The 22,924-nt window shown below is 35.4% G+C and overlaps 1 protein-coding gene across 2 annotated transcripts; it reads right to left on the bottom strand.

Moving 5' to 3' along the window:
- Positions 1-456: 456 nt before the first annotated feature.
- Positions 457-21,359, bottom strand: LOC136997299 (uncharacterized). Of its 2 annotated transcripts, none has more exons than XM_067347896.1 (6): positions 4,419-4,643; positions 4,112-4,324; positions 3,261-3,991; positions 2,364-3,020; positions 1,767-2,140; positions 457-1,711 (listed from the first exon to the last, which is right to left on the bottom strand). In XM_067347896.1, exons 1-6 carry the CDS (start codon positions 4,533-4,535, stop codon positions 1,107-1,109), a joined length of 2,697 nt encoding a protein of 898 aa, XP_067203997.1. In that variant the 5' UTR covers positions 4,536-4,643; the 3' UTR covers positions 457-1,106. The 2 variants fall into 2 exon arrangements, 1 of the variants encoding a protein (XP_067203997.1); XR_010888111.1 differs by lacking the exons at positions 457-1,711; positions 1,767-2,140; positions 2,364-3,020; positions 3,261-3,991 and adding exons at positions 6,993-7,360; positions 7,574-8,233; positions 8,476-9,180; positions 18,521-21,359 and having other exon boundaries at positions 4,184-4,324; positions 4,419-6,937.
- Between the last annotated feature and the right edge of the window lie 1,565 nt (positions 21,360-22,924).

The raw sequence follows: 22,924 nt of genomic DNA, 5'->3' as shown, positions 1-22,924 counted from the left end.
TAGGATATAGGTTTATCAAATGTAATTTATCACTAATATGTATAATGTGTAACATTATTCGAAAACGTAAAAGTTTTATTGTCAACAATTTGATTTTTAAAAGTTGATAATTGAAGTTAGTATGAAAATTTGTCGTTTATGCATATCTGTTATGTCTTGTGAGTTACAAAAAAATTCAGAGTCAATAGAAATTGAACGAAGAAAAAGAGCGGTTAAAAAAAATTATACATATGTGACAGACATTAAATTAATATTTCATTCACCTTTATTCTGTCAAATAAAATTTGAAAAATATATATTAAAAAAAATATATATATATATATATATATATATATATATATATATATATATATATATATTGAGTAGAAGCATTGAGTTAATAAATATATAAGAAATCATTCATTTCTAACATCATTCTAACGTAATGCAAATCTGGCTATGTGACACGCTCGTAAATTCAGCAAGAAATATTTTATTGGCAATAAATAATTTGAGAAATATCCAATCATGTGATACGTAATTCAATACAATACCCATAAATATAGAGAAAACAATATTTTGTATAAGTAATAAATATATATTTCAATAGTTCATTATAAAATTCATGAGGTTTGAACATTAAGTAATTGATATTCTTATCGCAGAAGAACCCACTTATTACTTCGATAGCGCAACTTTTAATGCATTGGTTATAGCTGTAACGGCGCGCGCGATGAAGAAAGAAAAGCAAATTACGAATGACGAAAGTCGATTCAGATGCTAAATTAATTCTAAGCACTGGTTTAACATTATGTTATTTTTTCAGATCCATGTTAATTAATAAATATTAATTTCTTTTTCTCTCTACAGTTATTAACAACTTTCTGAATTTTGATTGGAATTTGTTTCTAATGTCGATAATTCTACGTATTTTTCCACATATAAATTTGTTTTTTGCTAACAAAAAATTTATTTACTGCGTAAAATAAAAAGTAACGATGATAACTCAATGGATCCTCGGTTTTCTACTAAACAAATAGTAACCAGATTTAAATTGACTTATGCGCGTTTTACAATTTTATTTTCTCTTAGATCCTTGTTCTCACAAATCGAGAAGTTTTCGGTAATTATTCTTCGATTGAGTAATTTTCCGGCAGACAATAATGCTGACGGCAGTAATAATCTTGCCCATCCTTCTCGTGACACCACGTTCCATCTGGAAAGTATGGATTGACACCTGATTCCAGCAATTCCTGACGTGGTGTGTAGAAATAGAATATACTATATTTAGCAGATATTTTTTCTTCTCGTTGACAGTATATGGTGCAGGCTATCCACGGTTTTCTAGCGTCATGAGAGTTTTGCTGTCCTGGCCCAATTTCCGGTATGTAGTTGAAATATACTTTGTACTTTGTTTTCAATTTTAAGCTGAACTCAGTGCATTTTGAAGCAGTATATTCGTCAATCGTTTTGCGTTTTTCAGTGCAAAGTCTGGAGTCATTGCACAGAACCACGTCGTAATATGGCCCATTACAACTAGCCGTTTTATTAATACCATGTTTGCAAGAACGTCGTTTGATTACCACGCCTTTCGATTTTGTCAAGCAATCGCTTTTACAGGAGTCTTCCTTCCATTCACTCCAGTTATCTTCTTCACAATATGGGAGAGGTGGTTCGATTACGGGCACGCATTCTCCGCTGCGACATTCTTTCTCGAGTGCACAATTAGTTCCTGAAAAATTCAATAAATTAAAAACTAAAGTATCTAATTTGATAAAAAAACATACCATCTAGCGCTGGTCCTGCGAAAAAATATTTATTCTCGTGAGGCGTTTCGCATTGTAAGACTTGACATATATCATGCAACGTGACTACGTTTGCATCTTTGTCTCGCAAAAATAATTCACATTGTGCTTTGGCGGTCCATTGTCTTCCCGGTAAATCATGATAACGCGAATGGTCCAATGCATTTGGATCTTCGGTGTTTTCTCGTCTCGTATGATCGAGAAGGCACTGTTTTGTTTTCCATAGTTCTTTAGTTACGTTACGACTACACTCGGACCAAGTTGTTTGGCCCAGTAGAAATAGTTTATCTGCCATCATATATTTGCCATTCTGACACGTCGAATCGATAGAGCCTTCATCGTGATTTATTCCTAATCTTTTGAACAAATAAGTTATTAATTTTGGAAAGATGCTTTATGAACAATATTTTTATATACTTTGTAGTTTTTAAGAAGTTTTACATTTTACTTTAATTAAAAAATTAATTCTTTATAAAACTTTTTCGTAGTTTTATATTTCAATTGCACAGATAATAACATTTTTATAAAAGATATCATTTATACCTAATATGTTTGTAAAAGTAATATACATAAACTTACACATGAGCGATTTCATGAGTAGCAGCACGAGACATGGCAAAACCCGAGAATGCGTTCTCACGTGTAGTACCGAATTCTACTATGCCGCACGAATAAGTCCGGCTTCTACATGATAAATTGACGTAAGACCGTCCCAAGGTATCATAATACTTCTGTTCGTTTTTCATCTCATAAAGATCTATTCCAGTTATGTAAAGGCCAATGTCCCAGTGCGGAATATAAGTCGTCGCGTATTCGCAGAACAAATTCAGGAGTTTATCACTGTCACCGTCGAAAACTGGCAAATTTAACGATTGTTCATTCATTACTAGCAATCTTATCAACGAAATATCAACAGGAGCACCAAAACTTGGATGATGGAAGAAGGCTTGAATTTGGTTCACGTATGCTAATATCATATTGCGTAACTTATCCTCATCATTGTCCAGAATAGGCATGTACATATTATATGCTGCTTCATCGAAGAAAACGACAAGTTCTATGATTAAATTCTTTTGCGCAATATCGCCGTTTTTCTCTTCAGAGATCATCGTTTTTGCTTCATCTCTAAGACATGTTTTTTCTTCCCAAAGTGTTTCCATTTTTTTACGACTATCCTTGGACCATGTAATATTCCTTTCCAAATCGCTAGAACTTCGCTCTGGTATAAGTCCTAAACTGTAGAACAAAATAATTATTAATCTTAAATATATGCTTTACTTAGCATTGTTTAATTAAAATATCTTTAAATGTCTTTTAATTTATTAATTGTTTACATAACAAACAATTAAAGAATAAAATTTTTAAAAATAATTTTTTACTTGTTGACTTATTGTACAATTGTACATTTAAATAAATTCTATTATAAAGTATTATGTATTCTTACATTATACGTAAAACTAGTTTTTAAAAACTTACAGTTCTCCGATCATCTTAATAGCAGTAAGAGGGTAATCGACTTCAGATTTGTCACGGAATTCTGCTATCGCGCATGAGAGAAGCGGTTTACATACGCCATTGAAATAAGCATATCCCGTAATCTGAAAATTCTTCTCATTTTTGTAATCTGTTTTAAATTTTACTATAACGTTTTCATAAAGTTTTATTCCGGTTAAGTAAAGGGCAATATCCCAGTGATAGGGATCATTATTGTTCGGAGAATTTAAAGAATTTGCGTATTTGCAGAATGAAGAGAGTAGTTCGCCAGCATTGCCGTCAGAAACTGACAAATTTGACTGCTCTGGTGTCAGCATCTTCAAACGTATTAAAGTAATATTTATAAAAACATCCAAATTTGGACGATTAAAGGCAGCCTGGATGCGATTCACGTACGCTAATATAATATTGCGTAATTTATCTTCATCATTGTCCAAAATAGACGTATTATATGCTGCTTCGTCGACGAAAACGGCAAGTTTCACGGTTAAATTTTGTTGCGCATTGCGTACGTGACGTCGCTTCTGTTTAAACATGTCCCAGTGGTAATGGTTTGAATTAGCAAAATATTGCATTGATTTTTTAATAACATAAGGCTTGCCAAATGAGAAATTTAATTGTCCTTTAAAATCATCGATTAAGCACACAGACGTAAACTCGTTTCGTAAGGGCCGAATCTCTAATGTGTTGTTTTCCATAATAACGTGTCCTTCCTAATTTAAAAAAAATATATTTTTTTTATGTGTTTCATTCTTGTAAAACAAAAAGTGGTACAGATGTCGAGTAAAAACAAAAATTTTAGAAGAATTTGTTTTTCATGTAATATTACTGACCAATCCATGTTCATAACAAAAGTCGATGGCCGCAGAGCTGATATGATCTTCATGATAATAAAAGCAATGACTTGATACGTTTAATTCAAATAATTTTTTTGCAACGCCCTTCGCATTATATTTCCATTTTCCGAACGCAGGCGATACAATTGTATCACTTCTGCGCAGATTCAGTTTAATCAATTGTCCAAAAACTTTCAGTGCTATTGGTATCTGTAAAATGGATGACAATTAAGAAAAAAATTTGATAATTCCCAAATAACGACGGTCGAGTAACAAATGGAATAATACCGTAAAATGCACGTACCTCCTCTACTCCTGTTGGGTTCGATGCCGGCAGTAATATTATTTCCATATCTCGCGTGAGATGTCCGTAAATTTCAATTAGTAAGATTATTATCAGAAATTTCGATATAAAGAACATATTATTTTTCAATTTTAAACAATTAATTAAATAAATTATATACACGCATTAGCACTGTTGCCTTCGTTATATCTGATATGATCGCAAATGTAATTCGAACTGACGCATGAGGAATATCATTCGTGTGGTGTGACACCTATTGAACATTCTCTGTTTGCTACATGTATATGTATAAATATTTATGTTTCTAAAACCTAAAGTACAGAAGTGGTATTAAAGATATCGGTTTAAGATATCGGTTCATGAAATGTAATTTATCAGTAATATGTATAATGTGTAACATTGATCGGAAATATAACAGTTTAATTTTTAATAATTTGAATTCAAAATGTTGATAATTAATGTTGGTATATAAAATTGTCGTTTATGCATATTCGTAATGTCTTGTAAGTTATTTTGAAATTCTGAGTTAATGGAGATCAAACGAAGAAAAGAAATAATTAAATAAAATTATACATATTGCGACAGACATTGTTGAGAATTAATATTTTTATACTTTTATTCTGTCCAATAAAATTTGTTAGTAGAAACTATTAAGAGTTAAAAAATATATATTGAGTAGTAATATTCAGTTAATAAATATATCGAAATCTATAACTTGTAACATCATTCGAACGTAATGTAAATCTGGCAATATGACACGCTCATAAGTGCAATAAAAGATTCTTTATTGGCAATGAATAATTTGAGAAATATCTAATCATGTGATACGTAGTTCAATACAATTATAAATATATATACAAGTATAAATATAGAGAAAGCAATATTTTGTTTAAATAATATATACAGGGTGTTCGATAATTGCTGAATCACCTCTCGAGTGCAGGTAGAGCGGGTTAAATCGAGTAGAAAAGTCTTCTATCTTTTTGCGATTTTCGCAATAATTAATGAGAAATTAATTAAAGAAGATCGGCCAATTTGCGCGAGTTTAAGAGCGCGGCGAGAAGAGACAGCCCGTTGTTACGTGGTCGCTAGGACGCAAGGATCTAGCGTTACACACCGTTCGTATGTGCTGTTGTCATTCATAGAGCACTCCTGCCAACGATTTATCGCGCGCCTAGTAACCAAATAACAGCTGTATCACCACGGGTCTCTTTTCGCCGCGCTCTTAAACTCGCGCAAATTGGCCGATATTTTTTAATTAATTCCTCATTAATTATTGCGAAAATTGCAAAATGATAGAGGACTTTTCTATTTGGTTTAAACCGCTCTACCTACACCCGAGAGGTGATTCAGCAATTATCGGACACCCTGTATATATATTTATATATATATATTTGAGTAGTACATTATAAATTTCACAAGATTTGAAGTTTACGTAGTTGATCTTTTTATGGATGAAAAATCTACTAATTAATTTAATAACTACTTCTAATGCATTGGCTGTAACTGTAACGGCGCGTGCGACGAAAAAAGAAGGCAGGTACAAATGACGAAAATCGATTCAGATGCTTAATTAATTTTAAACACTGATTTATCATTATATTTTTTTCAAATCCATGTCAACTAATAAATATTTACTTTTTTTCTTTATGCAGTTATTAACAGTTATCTGGATTTTGGATGGAATTTTTTATGTTAACAGTTCGACGTATTTTTCCGCGTCTAAATTTATCATTTGCTAACAAAAAATAGATTTATTGCTTAAAATATAAAGTAACGACGATAATTCAACGGATCCTAGGTTTTATACTGAACAAATTCTAAACAGTTCTAGATTGACTTATGCTTGTTTTGCAATTTTATTTTATCTTATCGTTAGATTTTTGTACATACATGTCGAGAATCTCTCGATAATTATTCTTTGATTGAGTAGTTTTCCGGCAGACAATAATGCTGGCGGCAATAATAATCCTGCCCATCTTTCTCGTGGCACCACGTTCCATCTGGAAAGTATGGATAGATATTTAAGTCCAGCATGTCCTGGCGTGGTGCATAGAAAAGCAATAGATTGAATTTAGCAGATATTTTTTCTTCTCGTAGGCAGTGTATGGTACAGGCTCTCCACGGTTCCTCGACGACATGGGAGGCCTGCTTTCCTGGCTCATTTTGCGGTTCGTACTTGAAATATTCTTTGCCTTGTCGTTTTATTTTTAGGCTAAGTTCAGTGCATTTTGGAGCAGTATATTCGGCAATCGTGTGGCCTTCTTTAGTGCAAAGACTGGAGTCATTACACAGAACCACGTCGTAATATGGCCCATTACAACTAGCCGTTTTATTAATACCATGTTTGCAAGAACGTCGTTTGATTACCACGCCTTTCGATTTTGTCAAGCAATCGCTTTTACAGGAGTCTTCCTTCCATTCACTCCAGTTATCTTCTTCACAATATGGGAGAGGTGGTTCGATTACGGGCACGCATTCTCCGCTGCGACATTCTTTCTCGAGTGCACAATTAGTTCCTGAAAAATTCAATAAATTAAAAACTAAAGTATCTAATTCGATAAAAAAACATACCATCTAGCGCTGGTCCTACGAAAAAATATTCATTCTCGTGAGGCGTTTCGCATTGTAAGACTTGACATATATCATGCAACGTGACTACGTTTGCATCTTTGTCTCGCAAAAATAATTGACATTGTGCTTTGGCAGTCCAGTCCCTTCCGGGTAAATTGTGATAACGTGAATGGCCCAATCCATCTTCGAGACTTTCTTGTCTTGTGTGATCGCGAAGACACGGTTGTACTTTCCACAGTTCTTTCGCAATGTTACGACTACACTCAGACCATGCTATCTGGCCCCGACGGTATTGCGAATCTGCCATCATGTATTTGCCTTTCGCACACGTCGAATCAAAAGAGTCATTATCGTGATCCATTCCTAATCTTTAAAACAAATAAATTATTTTTACAGAGAAATATGCTTCATTTACAATAATTTTATATACATTGTAGTTTCGAAGAAGTTTTACACTTAAAAAATTAAATATTTTAAAAATCTCTAAGTAGTTTTTATTTTTTAGTTGCACAAATAAGAAAATTCTTTTAATAAATATTATGTACTTAATTTGTATGTAAAAGTGATATACATAAACATACAGATGGCCGATCTCATGAGCAGCAGTACGAGACGACGCAAAACCCGAGAGTGTGATCTTATTTGTAGTACCGATTTCTACTATGGCGCACGACAAATGGTGGGTACACGAGTGATTGACATAAGCCCTTCCTATGGTGCCATATGACTTTTGTGCGTTTATTATCTCATAAAGATCTATTCCGGTTAGGTAAAGGCCAATGTCCCAGTGATCGGGATCATTGTCTTTTGGAGGATTTTGAATTCTCGCGTACTCGCAAAACGAAGAGAGCAATCCTTCATCTTTCTTGTCGACAACATCTGACAAAATTGACAATTGTTCTTCCATAATTTCCCATCGTACTAACGATATATCAACAGAAGCACCGAAACTTGAATGATGCAAGAAAGCTTGAATTTGGTTCACGTATGCTAGTATCATATTGTTTAACTTATCCTCATCATTGTCCAGAATAGGCATGTACAAATGATATGCTGCTTTATCGAAGAAAACGGCAAGTTCTATGGTTATCGACATTTCCTTTTTCGAGATCATCGTTTTTGCTTGATCTCTAAGACATATTTTTTCTTCCCAGAGATTTTTTATTTTTCTACGACTCTTTTCCGACCATGTTATATTCCTTTCCAAATTGCTAGAATTTCGCTCTTTTGTTAATCCTAAACTGTAGAACAGAAAAATTATTTATCATAAATATATCTTTCATTTTGCATTGTTTAATTAAAATATTTTTAAATATTTTTTAATTTATTAATAGTTTGTATAACACACAATTAAAGAATAAAATTTCTTGAAAATGACTGTTTTCTTAGTGATTTTATTGTACAATTGTACAATTAAATAAATTTCATTATAAAATATATTTTATTTTCAATTTATACGCAAAACTAATATATAAAAACTTACAGACTGCCGATCTTATAAACAGCATCAACAGATGATGTGATTTCGGATGAATTACGGAATTCAACTATTGCGCAAGAGAAAAGCGGATCGCATGCGTCATCGTGGTAGGCTCTTCCTGTAATATTATAATTCTTCTCTACTCGATAATGCGTTTCAAATTTAACCATAACATTTTCATATAGTTTTACTCCGGTTAAGTAAAGAGCAATATCCCAGTGATACGGATCATTATCATTCGGAGAATTTAGAGAATTTGCGTACGTGCAGAACGAAGAGAGCAGTTGGACAACGTTGCCGTCAGAAACTGATAAATTTGACGGCTGATTTCTCAAAATAAGCAAATTTATTAACGTAATATTGATAAAAACTGCCAAATTTGAATTATTAAAGGCAGCTTGAATACGATTTACATAGTCTAATATCATATTGTGTAACTTATCGTCATTGTGCCCTACAAGAAACATAGACGTATAATGTGCTGCTTCGTCGACGAAAACGGCCAGTTCTATAGTTGAATTTTTTCGAGCATTATCATTATTGATGTTTTCCTTTTTAGAGGTTTCCTTTTTAAGGATCATCGTTTTTGCTTGATTTCTAAGACATATTTTTTTTTTCCAGAGGTTTTTTATTTTGTTACGACTATCCTCCGACCATGTTATGTTCCTTTCCAAATCGCTAGAATTTCGCTTTTGTGTTAATCCCAAACTGTAGAACAAATAACTTATTAATTTTAAATATATGCATTACTTTGCAGTGTTTAATTGAAATATTTTTAATATTTTATAATTTATTAATAATTTACATAATAAACAATTAAAAAACAACATTTCTTAAAAGTGATTGTTTTCTTGTTGATTTTATTGTACAATTGTACAATTAAATTAATTTCATTATAAAATATAATTTATTCTTATGTTACGTCCTGATCAGACTACACGATTCTTTTCTTTTCATTAAATACCAGACCTAGTAAACGCGGAACCAACAAAACTCTTAAGAAATATTATAACGCCAGAGCTGTTTTTCTCATGAGACACCAGGAGCTCGAATCTTCTCACGGAGAAAAATAGCATGGATATTTCAAAATACCTTGGCCGCTCAGCGTGCCTATCGTCGCCAGAAAAACCGTAAAAGTCAAAACTTCGCGGTAGCTGGAGTCCTTAACCGACTCCAGACGGTTAGAGTAAGAGATAAAAAGAAAAAACTGGCACCAACTAGTCATACTCTTGGATTCTACCTACGGGAACTCTAGCTAGTAGATAGGGTTTTACCGAGTAACGATCGGGGAATGACCGCAGTCGCATGCCGAGAAGGCGCGACACCTGATACGGCGCACGTGTTTAGTAGGTCTGGGAAACCGAGATGCATTAGTCGCACTCTCCACGCGACACCAAGGGCACGCGACAGTCGTAAACTGTCAAATTTATTAGATCAGTGACCCAAGGCTTTGCGAACTTATATACCGATTCTTAACCACCCAATCCGAAAGCCGAGAATCGGGGCAAGCACTTCTATAGACCACCCATCATTCCATCGTATGGTCTAAAGACTACGCCCACCCAGATCTTAAGACACTGAGATGCACCCCACCTATACTAATTAACACCAACCGGGTTACGCCACCTCAAAAACCTACCCCCATCATATATGGACCCGAAACGACGCTATTCCTTATTCGTTAGGGCCTCTTTCTTCCTATCTCATTTCAAGTAACCTAATCATCTAAACCCAATCCTATTAGCTAAAAATGACGCCATCCTCCCCCACATTAAAAATTTTTTCGCAAGACTAATTCCTATTCGATCCCCGCTCCAAAAACCTAAGATTTTCCAAAGGGATCTACCCCAAAGAAAAAGTATAAAAACCCGTGTTCTGGTGGCTCCGGACACAATCACACACAGTTTTTCAAGCAGTTTGCGCAGTTATTCCGTTTAGCTCAGTTTCTCGAAACAGTTTTTCGAGTAGTTCGGGGGCGCGAATCAAAGAGTAAAATCAGTTGATACTTTGTCGCGACCATCTCGTGGTGCATCTCAAGTAGAAGGCCCATCACCCTGACGACACCATCCCGCAGTAGGGTGCCCACTCGTTTACAAAAGGGTCCGACGCCTATACAACACCTTCCCTCAACGGGGCGCCTGCTCAGAACCACCGAACATATTCAACGCGATCCGAAACTACTCTGCAACGAGTAAGTCAGTTCATTTCTCTTTATTTTATTATTTCTTCTGTCCTCCCTCCGGAAAAATAAAACACTCACACACACGCACACACACACACACGCACACACACACACACACTTGTGAAAAATACACTAATAGAAATATAAAACACGTGTGAATAAGAGTTGAGTTTTGTATCGTAATTATAAATTTAATTGAATTAAAATGTTGTCTTTAGTAAATTAAACTTTGTTCTTTTTTTTATTTAACCACACCCTCCTCGTTTGTCACCCCCTCCACCTTCCCTCTCAAATTGCGCACAAAGGTTCCGCCCCGGGTAATAGGGATTCAATTCCTTGACCCAAAAAGAGAACCACGAGCGGTTGACTTGTTGACGGAGTAAAGACGACTCTTCCAGTCGCTGACCCGTCGCAAGTCCTAAACGCGCCGCTCGGCTCGTGCGGTCAGACCCGTTTACGCCGATCGCCGAGCCCAACGAAAAAATTCTACATCTATCAGGACGTAACAGACTTGATAGAAAGAATAAAAATTGGGGGCTCGTCCGGGATGAAAAGTGCAATTTTTGAGAGGTAGGAATGACAACGGGGTCTAACTCCGATAAAGATAAAATAGAAGAACAATTTAATGCCGCAATAAAAAACAAAAAGAAAACTAAATCAGATACATTAGATACACTTCACACATCCACTCCAGCAGCCTCCTCCGCTCGCGTCCCTAAACGAATTAAATTCAACGCTAACGAACCTGAAATTGAAGCGTTTTTAGTGGAACCTAGTGCTCCCGAGTACGGTTCCGACGATTCTGGTGACGAGACTATTAGACCGTGTGGTGAGAACGAACACTTAAATTTTAAACTAAGTACAAGTGACAGTAAAAGGGTGAAAAATATGGCGCAAGGTAATCCGTTTGCTACCCTAAAATACGCGGTCGAAGCCGTTCCATTTTTCGACGGAAAAAATATCCCATTAAATTATTTTATCGAAGGATGCGAAGAGGCAAAGTCTATGTTGCCCCATGAAGCAGAGCCTCAATTTACTAAAATTTTACGAACGCGAATAGTAGGCGAGGCGCGACGAACAATTAGAGATCAAGATTTCGAAACAGTAGCTCAGTTAACTAAATATCTAAAACAAATTTACGGCGGATCTAAAAATGTGTATCAGTTACAGGGAGAATTAGGAAACGTATATCAAAAGAATGACGAGGATGTCGTCACTTATGCTAATCGTGTAAAACTCTTAGGAAAACAGATACGAGAAGCCTATCGTAGTTCAGAACACGCGTTAACAGATCACGACGTGCGAGCATCTTTAGAAAAAGACATGTGTAAATGTTTCATCCGAGGCCTAAAACCCGAAATCGAGCAGAGGATCGCTCGAAACTTAGACGTACAAGCGACTGTAACAGATGCCCTACGGATAGAAAGAGAGCTTCGTGCTATTACAGATTTACGACATGGACCTGCTAACTCCGACCGAAATAATGTACAGGAAAATCGTTCCAGAATTTGTCAAATTTGCTTTAAAATTGGCCACTCAGCAGCTAATTGTAGAAAACTTATGCAAATGGCAGACTCTTTTAAACAAAATAATTTAGGCACTGAAATCCTAATTTGCCAGATTTGTAAAAAACGCGGACATAGTGCAGAAAAGTGTCGATTACGTGATCCTCAAGCTCAACGATCAATAAATATGGTGCAGGAAAATACCATAAAATGTCAATTATGTTTTAAACCGGGTCATAATGCAAAAAATTGCCGCCTAAATAATTCTAATAACCAAATAAGTAATTTTAACAATAAGATCTCCATAATTTGCCAGTGGTGCGACCGACCGGGCCATTCTGCCAATAATTGTTGGAAAAAACAAAACGAGCAAACAAATCTTAATAATCAAAACAGAATTATCTGTCAAATTTGTAATAACTTGGGCCATACAGCTAAAAACTGCCGTTCAAATCCTAATCAACCAGCAAATTCTGCTGATGGAACGTTTTGCCGTTATTGTAAAGAAAACGGGCACCTAATTGAAAATTGTCAATTGCGCATTGCAAGTAATAATCGTAAAAGAGAAGGAAACACGGGAAATGGGAACGGCCCCTCGAAATCGGGCGTACCGCAGGGGTCCGACCAGACCTTACGCCCGTCGACCTCACAGAAAAATGCGTAAAAAGTGACCCTTCGGAAATTCGGCCCGTAACTGTAAATCTTAACAAACAGAGTCGCGTACCTACTGTCCAAATAAAAATTAACGAAATGATTTTGCCCATAATTTTTATGCTAGACACAGGTTCCGGTCCTAACATAATTAAGGAAAATTTTGTGCCTCAAAATTTAAATATTAATTATAATAACGTTTTACAGTTAAATGGTATAAATAATTACCCCGTTTATACACTCGGAGAAATCGCTCTTACTCTTTTCGGCGAGTCAGTAAAATTCCACATAGTAGCCGATGACTTTCCGATTACGCAATCAGGAATATTAGGAAACGATTTCTTTAAACAAACAGCTTCAACTATCGATTACGCACACGAACGACTAAACGTTTTTGGAAACTGCGTGACATTTTCTTCTCCAGAAACTATCGTAGCATCACCCAGATCAGAATCCTTGTTTTACGTGAGAATAAAAAATCCAGAAATAAAAGTAGGTTATTTACCAAAAATCAAATTAGCGCACGGAATATATTTGGGAGATACTATCGTGGAAAACGTGTCGGGAAAAGCTTATTTGAATGTCATAAGCACTTTGGACGAAGAAGTTGAAATTCGAGTGCCTACCCTTCGACTCAGGCCCCTGAGTGAACTGCTCGACGACCATAAAATTGATCTTAACCAGGATAGTTTAAGGAAAACGCAAGAGACGACGATACAACCTGAAAGCGACGAAACTCTTAAGATGCAAAATGAATTTAACAACGATGAACTCGACGATAGAGACATTAATAACGTTAACATTATTAATAATAATGAAAAATTCGAAGATGGTAGTAAAAATAAAACTAAGATCAAAGTAAACAAAAATGATGACGTGTCAAATAATAAAATTAAAAGGGAAATTAAAAATAAAGATAAAATTAAAGATAAAGATAAAATTAAAAATAACGTTGAAAATAAGAATGATCCTGAAAGTAGAGAGGGAAGTTGTCAAGTCCCTCCAAAATTATTGAACAATTCTAAAAACGGGGAGGAAAGCCGTCAAACCTCGTTAAAAGAAATGAGTGACTCTACATCCTTTGAAGGGAAAAGTTTCTGTACTTTTCCGAATCATCAAATCATTCCCGGAGGGGGAAGTTACCAAACCTCTCCAGACCCCGTCGGTTGCGAGGAGGGAAGTTACCAAACCTCGCTACGCAATTCGACACAATCTTCTTTTAAAAATATAAAAGGGAGAAGTTTTCTATCCTCCCTAAAAAATATAAAATTTCCAAAGGTTGAATCACTCTCGAAAATTAATGGAAAAGAAAATCAGGATACATATGTAACAATTGAAGAGCTACTGGATAAAATCCAACATTTTAATAAAAAAATGACGATTAATGACAGTATTAAGAGTAAAAATAAACCATCTTCGAAAATTTTGGCGTTATCAAAAATTAAGACTCAGGAAATGATAGATAAATTTATGCGAAAGAGGAAATCTAAACATAAACATGAAAATGTGAAAAAATTAGTAAAAAATTGCATGGAGAAGTTAACTCCGCGTGAAAATCTAAGTCAAGACGCTGTTAACACTCCAGTCCGTAGCAAGTGTCTAGTAGTAGCAGAAAAATCTGGAAAGGATCGTCTTACAGAAATCGTCGACCTACTACGTTTGGAACACTTAAACGCACGAGAAAAAGAAGGCATAATAAGGCTTATTACACAGAGTCAAGACCGATTTCACATACCTGGAGAAAATTTAACTGCCACTCAAATATTACAACATCAAATTTCAACAACGGATGATCGACCGATAAACACGAGGCAATATAGATTTCCGCAATCTCATAAGGAAGAGATAAATAAACAAGTAGAAGAACTGCTGACAGGAGGTATAGTTAAACCTTCGCAATCACCGTATAATACACCCATATGGATAGTACCCAAAAAGGAAGACTCGAAAGGAAATAAACGCTGGAGAATGGTTTTAGATTTTCGAGCTTTAAACGATAAAACAATCGGAGATGCTTATCCATTACCGAATATTGTCGATATTCTTGATCAATTAGGAGGAGCGCAATACTTCTCCGTATGTGATTTAGCTTCCGGATTTCATCAAATAAAAATGGATCCTGCAGATGGCCATAAAACTGCTTTCACCACTCCTTTTGGACATTATGAATTCGATAGAATGCCTTTTGGATTAAAAAATGCACCTGCTACTTTTCAACGTTTAATGGATCTAGTATTATCAGGACTACAAGGCCAGGAATTATTTGTTTATATGGACGACATCGTTATTTACGCCGCCTCATTGGAAGAACACGAAAGGAAATACAATTTATTAATTGAAAGGCTTCGAAAGGCCAATTTAAAATTACAACCGGACAAATGTGAATTCTTAAAAACAGAAGTAACTTATCTAGGGCATATAATTAGTAAAAATGGAGTTAAACCTGATCCTAAGAAGTTAGAAGCAGTAAAATTATTTCCTAGGCCCAAAACACCAAAAAACATTAAACAATTTTTAGGACTCGCTGGATATTATAGACGATTTATACCGAATTTTTCAAAACTGGCAAAACCATTAACTAATTTGTTAAAAAACGATACACGATTTGAATGGACGATTACTCAAGAAGAATCTTTCGAAATATTGAAACAATTATTATGTAAAGAGCCCGTATTGCAATATCCTGATTTTTCAAAACCATTTATTTTAACAACGGATGCTTCTGGGATAGCAGTAGGAGGAATATTATCGCAAGGAGAAATAAATAAGGATCGTCCAGTGGCCTATGCATCTCGTACTTTAACAGATAACGAACTGAAATACGATACATATGAAAAGGAAGCATTAGCAATAGTTTATTGCGTTAAACATTTTCGACCATACTTATACGGACGAAAATTCACACTGGTAACCGATCACAAGCCTTTAATGTGGTTTAAGAATGCTCAAGATGCGAACATGAGAATATTACGATGGAGACTAAAATTAGCGGAATACGATTATGAAGTGGAATATAAAGCAGGTAAAATGAATGTAAACGCAGATGCATTATCACGAAATCCTATAAACCTTGAAGAAGTCGATTGTAAACCAGTTAGAAAGGGCAGACAGAAACGAAAAATCTCTAAAAATGCTAAAACAACCTTAAAAACGCAAAGAGAATTTGACGAAGAAGAAGATAATTATAAATTGTATCTCTCCGATTCTTCAGAGGAAGATGATAATTACGAACTACGCCTCTCTGACACTGAAGAAAATGATAATTACAAATCGCATCTTTCTGATAGCGAGGAAGAAAATTACGAATTACATTTTTCCGACACCGAAGAAAACGAAAATGCAATTAAAAATAATACAGACTCGATACCATTTACCCAAGAAGAATTAGATGAACCAAATCAACAAATAATAGAGAGAGCATTAATTCACAGTCCACCTACACATGACAAAATACTAACAAGAAGTCGGACAGCACGACGTCGAATTATCGATCAAGATGATTTAATAAAAGAGCAAATAGACGATAACATTATATTGTTAGACGATAGAAATGATCCGCCTGATAAAGAAAACAGTGATGAAGACGAGGAACAAGAAAATATAGACAATAACCAAGAGATCAATATCAAAAATTATAGTAAACCCACTATTAATAATCAGCAAATAATAAAAAATAATATAATTGAATCTCGCGATCTATTATTCTTACGTAAAGACAACATAGCATATTTTGTTGATACAAACGGTAAACCTTTAGATTCCGGTTCGCAAAAGTTATTCGAACGAAACAAACTTCCAAATTTAAATAATCTTATGTTAAATCAACCTAAAACCATTAAAGTAAAAAATTATTATCATATAATATTGCCGATAAGCGAAGAACAACGAGAAGGCCCAACATTAACTTTATCTCGAATCATAACCGCTTTAAATAACTTAAAAGAAACTGTTGAAAATTTAAAAATTGAAACACTTAGTATTGCTAAAACGGATTTTATTAACAATGTACCGTGGAACAATGTCAAAAATCAGCTACAATTAATATTCCTTGACGCACCAATTAAATTAATTATTTGCAATGGATTAGTTAAATATCCACCTAGAGATCTACGACCAATAATAATAGGAGAAACGCACTGTTTACCCACTGGGGGACATCGCGGAGTAACTAAAACGTATAATAGAATCAAACATAATTATTACTGGGAAAATTTAAAAATAGATGTACAGCGTTTTATCCAACAATGTTTACATTGCCAATTAAAGAAACTAGTTCGCGTAAAAACCAAACAACCTATGATAATTACCGATACACCCGGATCATCTTTCGATAAGGTCGCCATGGATATCGTAGGACCTTTGCCTAAAACCGAACGTGGCAATGAATATATCTTAACTCTACAAGACCAACTCACTAAATTTAGCATGGGAATACCGTTATCCGACCAAACTGCCGAAACGGTAGCCGAAGCTTTCGTCGATCGATTTATTTGTGTATTCGGTTCTCCGAAAGCAATTTTAACAGACCAGGGTAGAAATTTTATCAGTGACTTAATGAAAAAGGTAGCTAAAATATTTAAAATTCGTAAATTCCGTACAACCGCATTCCATCCTCAATCAAACGGCTCATTAGAAAGATCACATCACGCATTAGGAGAATATTTAAAGCAATATGCAAGAGAACAAAAACAGTGGGATAGATGGATAAGTCTCGCGATGTATAATTATAACACTAGTGTACATGAAGCAACTAAACACACGCCTTACGAATTAATCTTCGGTAAAATAGCACGAATTCCGTCAAATGAACCTTTAGCATCTGGCGATAAATTAGCAACTTACAACGAATATCTTGTAAATTTAGTTAGTCAACTCCACGCAATTCAGAAAAATGCCCGAGAAAACGTTGTCGAAGCAAAAATTAAATCGAAAAGACACTATGATAAAAAGATAAACCCACAAACATTCAAACTTGGTGATCAAGTCTTTTTATTAAAAGGCCCTAAACCTGGCAAATTTGGAGATCAATACACAGGACCCCATGAGGTCTTAGAAATATTGAATAGAAATAACGTAAGAATTAAAATAAAAAAGAACAGTCGCGTTGTACACCCTAATCGCCTACGAATCTCACACATCAAACCAACTCCTAATAATTAAGTAATTTTATTATTATTAATTAAAATAAGTAACTATAAAAAAAATATATATAAATATATTTTACACAAAAAAAAATTTTATAAATAAATAAATGATAAATTGATTAGCAAATAAGGAAATAAGTAATAACAACAAGCTTGACAATTAAAGGTGCGCTATATTAATATACCTTAGACGTGCTAAATTTCAGATGGATCTCCGAGGATTTTTAATAATCGCCGTGCTAAATTTTTGGTTACGCGGCACTAAAGGCATAATAGGATATGACTGCGGATCTGCATCAACGAACATTACGACTCTATCATTACTGGGGATAGAGGAATGTGATATACCACAGCCAGAAGTAGCAGCTCAGAAGATTTATATACAATTGCTACAAATTAACGAATTTACCTCTGCGAGAGTTATACAATGCAAAATAGAAATAGACAGATTAATCAGGAGATGCGGAATGTTCTCTCACTCCATGGACGTGTACAACGGAAAGCACGCGTATATAGAAGAAGTATCAAGAGACGCCTGCCAACGAATGCACATGTATGGTACTTACGAAATCGGGAACACTCGAATAACAGGATTGAAATCCAATCAAACTGCAACACGACCGGTAACACTGGCCGGACACGTGAACAATGATGGCACCTGTTCCGGAACAACATATAGCGATCCATTCGGCACATGGGAAAAAGCCGTGGTACTCGCAACCATAAAAATTACACTACTGGATTATATAGCTGACGTGAAGATAAACACGAACCGAGTCCAACTGAGGTCTGGAGTGACCTGTGCGTTGAGCGCAACACATTGCACCGACATCGAGGGTGGGGATACCTACTGGGCATCCATGCCCACGGATACCTGCAGGTTCGGCACTTATGGAGTATTATATGAAGGATATGCACACAGAATAATAGACATCGTCAACAAACAACAGCAAATTGTTTATTCCATGACTACAGAAGACACAGTTTTTGCATTGGCAAGCAGAGACTCCTATTCTACTTGTGGATACACTCTTTTCCACACGGAACATCCAAAATTAGTAATTTTCGAAACTTCACCAGGCGTAGCAATTTTTAAAAAAGAATCACGCATAGCTAATTTGGACATTTTCACCTATATGAATTCTAAATTTGTATATGTAGAGAAACATGTGCGGACTCAATTTAGTGAACTATATAAGAATATTTTACTGCAACAATGTCAGCTCGAACAGAAAATATTACACAATTCATTAGCCATAGCCACTCAATCACCGGATGTTTTCGCTTATCACTTTATGAAGGGACCAGGATACATGGCCTTACTGGCTGGCGAAGTAATACACATAGTAAAATGTGTGCCTGTCGAAGTAAGAGTAGCACATACCGAAGAATGCTATGATCAATTGCCTGTGACGCGAGAAAACAGAACACAATTTTTAACACCGCAAACCCATATACTATTACGACAAGGAACGCAGATTACGTGCAATTTGTTCGCACCACCTATGTATCTTCTGGGAGATGCATGGTATAGACTCACTCCTAAACCAATACATACAGTACCGCCGATGACCATGAAACCGATGACAACACCTAGCTGGAAATATATTAGCCCCGGATCACTTGCTACCAGCGGCATATATACTGAAGGAGATTTAAGCGATCTCAGGGATCATATTATGTTTCCTGCTGAGAGACCAGCAATGTTAAACAACTTGGCCAGAGGAATGATGGGCCACTCTACGATTATGCACGATGGAGGATCTTTTGCAAACTTCCTAGATGAAGCATCAGTTGAAAAAATAGCTATGTCAGCATGGCAGAAATTTTGGGATCGATTCCTAATTTTCGGCAATATAAGCGCTGGATTTTTAGGAATTTACTTGGCAGTAAGAGCAGTAAAATTAATATTGGATACCATTGTGCATGGCTATGCTCTACACACAGTATACGGATGGTCCATATACCTGCTTGGAGCCATTTGGGACTCGTTAACTCAGCTCCTATTACACTTAAAACTGAAAAAACCACGCGATGGAAATAGAGAAACTATGCAACCGTCCGCAGAACGAAACCCGATAGAAGACTCTTCACAGAGGGGAACCTACCCCCTATTACCTGCAAAGGATGCATCCACTTATACATTCGCACTAAAGGACTGACCGCTTGATTTCTCTTTCCCTTGAAAAAAAAAGGGGAGAAAAAAAAAAGGGGGAAAAAAAAAGAGGGGAACGGAAAGAAGGAAAAGAAGAAAAAAAAAAAACATAAACAACAGCTTCCCTACCAACCTTACATAAGCGCCAACTCTGACAATTCTTATTTTTCTTATTTACGCATTTTATTGTTTTATCTCATTTTAATCTGTTTTGCTCCTTCTTATGGGGTCTCGCGGTTGCGACCCGAAATTCGCACCTAACCCCAACACCACCTTTTTGTTTATAGAAACATGGAGATCGAACACCTCGATACTCAAACACTGAGCCGCTCGCCGTTTGCTGTTAAAATAATCAGGGTGTTTTCGCCCACGCTGATTTGGATTCACCTGGAAAATAGTAAAGAATCTTTCCAAAAAATGATGGAAGACTTCAACCAGCGGATGAACAAACGCCGATTTTTCCATTCGAATACAAAACTAGGCGACATTGTTGCCCTCGAAACGAATGGAGGATGGCAACGCGGCATCGTTACAAAAATGAACGGAGATGGGACAGCGCAGGTAGGACTCCGAGATTGGGGCGTGTATGTCCGCCATGCAATCGCTGAACTCTACCATCTCGAGGAGAGGTTTAGAGAACATTTCTGGCAAGCCGTGCCATGTAGCTTAGCCTACACAGCCCCTGCCACCACAGGACCCACATGGTCCCGCAGAGCCATAAATGTTACCAGAAGCATCGCCGAACAGCAAACCGGAATTATGCAGATAATCAAACCAATTCGTGACGAAGGTGCACTCATCAAATTAGATATTAAGAACGAAACTAACAACGTCTACCACAACCTCAGAGACTTATTAATAGAATTAGGAGTCGCGCAAAAAATAGCGAATATAGCCACACACACCGTACCATCCGCGTTGAGTTAAACACCACACCCTTATTATCACGCATAAGGATATATACATAATTAATTCTATAATCACAGATAATAACTGATAAGAATAACAAAAATATATACATATATATATTGTGTTTGTTATTAGGCAAAAGAAAAGTTTTTTTTTAAAAAAAAGAAAAAAAAAATTTTATATAACTATCTTTTATAAAAAGTTATCTCTAATTATCTCTTATAAGAGAGAAAATACATAAATATATATATATATATATATATATATATATATATTCAATAGTATAAATAATAACCATAATATTATACACACACACCTATATATATATACATACATGTATATATGAATACGTATATATACACGTTTAAAATAATGTTAAGAAAAATCTATATATACATATATCTCTATATATCAAACATATATATATAGTACAAAGAAAAAGGGAAGAAAAAAAAAAAAAAAAATTTTTTTTTTACTATCTACTTCAATAAATAATCAAACATATATAATCTTATATACATATATACATATATATAGATACATACACTTCTAAAGCATATATATATATATCTAAGTAAATAAGCAAAATAATTAACTTAGACGTAGGATTAACTTCTAGTATATATTTTACTTAATACATACATAAATAAATAATGTCGTATACTTAAAGGATTTTCACATATCCATAATTCTCTCATAAGTAAATCTTAGATAAAGTGGAATCCTTTTCATTAACAATTTGCTATAGGGAGAATTACTCGATGATCAGTCACAGTATAGAATGTCAAAGTACCAACTTTTACAAATACAAAAAAGGAGAGAGAAAGAAGAAGAAAGATCTATACATATAGTATATCGAAGAGTAATGTGCCACTAATCCACTTGACGCCACACTGAAAGATCACCCTGGAGCCTGCCCGCTGCTCACGGAACTTAATGTACGACCGCCCTGAGTGGGAAAATACATTAATTGTGGTAGACTACCACAATTCCCGTCACCAGTGTTGTCACAATCCGTGACTAAGGTGACTAAGGACAAACTTGAATACGCACCTATCACATTACCCTACCTGATCCATGAGATCAACCTATGTGAAGGTTGCGGAAACTTTATTAATAACATTGAAGATAAGAAGACTGTACAAAAAGGTTCCTGTATAAAGATGAAAGCCGAGCTGGACCAAGGGATGGAGAAGATAAGTGGCTACCCAGAAAAACAATAAAAGGGTACATGTGGTTGGACTGACCTACGGATCTTTGCACGTGACATTCTGGGACACGATTATCACGTAAATAAAACTCCATCTTTTCTTTTCTTTACTCATTTTACCATGTTCTATCGAACATTTGAAAGGATTCCACGGAAGAAGGCTTCATCAAATCCTTTATAGTAGATTTTTATTATTAGAAATAGAGTCAAAAGAAAAAATATATGCAGTATGTAAGCGACAGCAAAAAGAACGAAAGGAATAAGGAAGGGGTTTTGGAGGTCGCCTTTCCTTTCCTTCTCTTTAACAAACAAGCAGTGTAAGAACGATTCGGCATCTCAAATGGGAATGTTAACCGAGAAAAGAAAAGAATCTATCTTTAATTTAATTGCAAATGTTGCATACCCCCAACATTTGTCTAAGGTGGGGGGTGTTACGTCCTGATCAGACTACACGATTCTTTTCTTTTCATTAAATACCAGACCTAGTAAACGCGGAACCAACAAAACTCTTAAGAAATATTATAACGCCAGAGCTGTTTTTCTCATGAGACACCAGGAGCTCGAATCTTCTCACGGAGAAAAATAGCATGGATATTTCAAAATACCTTGGCCGCTCAGCGTGCCTATCGTCGCCAGAAAAACCGTAAAAGTCAAAACTTCGCGGTAGCTGGAGTCCTTAACCGACTCCAGACGGTT

Source organism: Linepithema humile, chromosome 1 (assembly GCF_040581485.1).
Source record: "Linepithema humile isolate Giens D197 chromosome 1, Lhum_UNIL_v1.0, whole genome shotgun sequence".
In the NCBI taxonomy this organism is placed as follows: Eukaryota; Metazoa; Arthropoda; class Insecta; order Hymenoptera; family Formicidae; genus Linepithema; species Linepithema humile.
The sequence above is the reverse complement of the archived record's forward strand: the minus strand, read 5'-3'. Positions and strand labels throughout refer to the sequence as shown.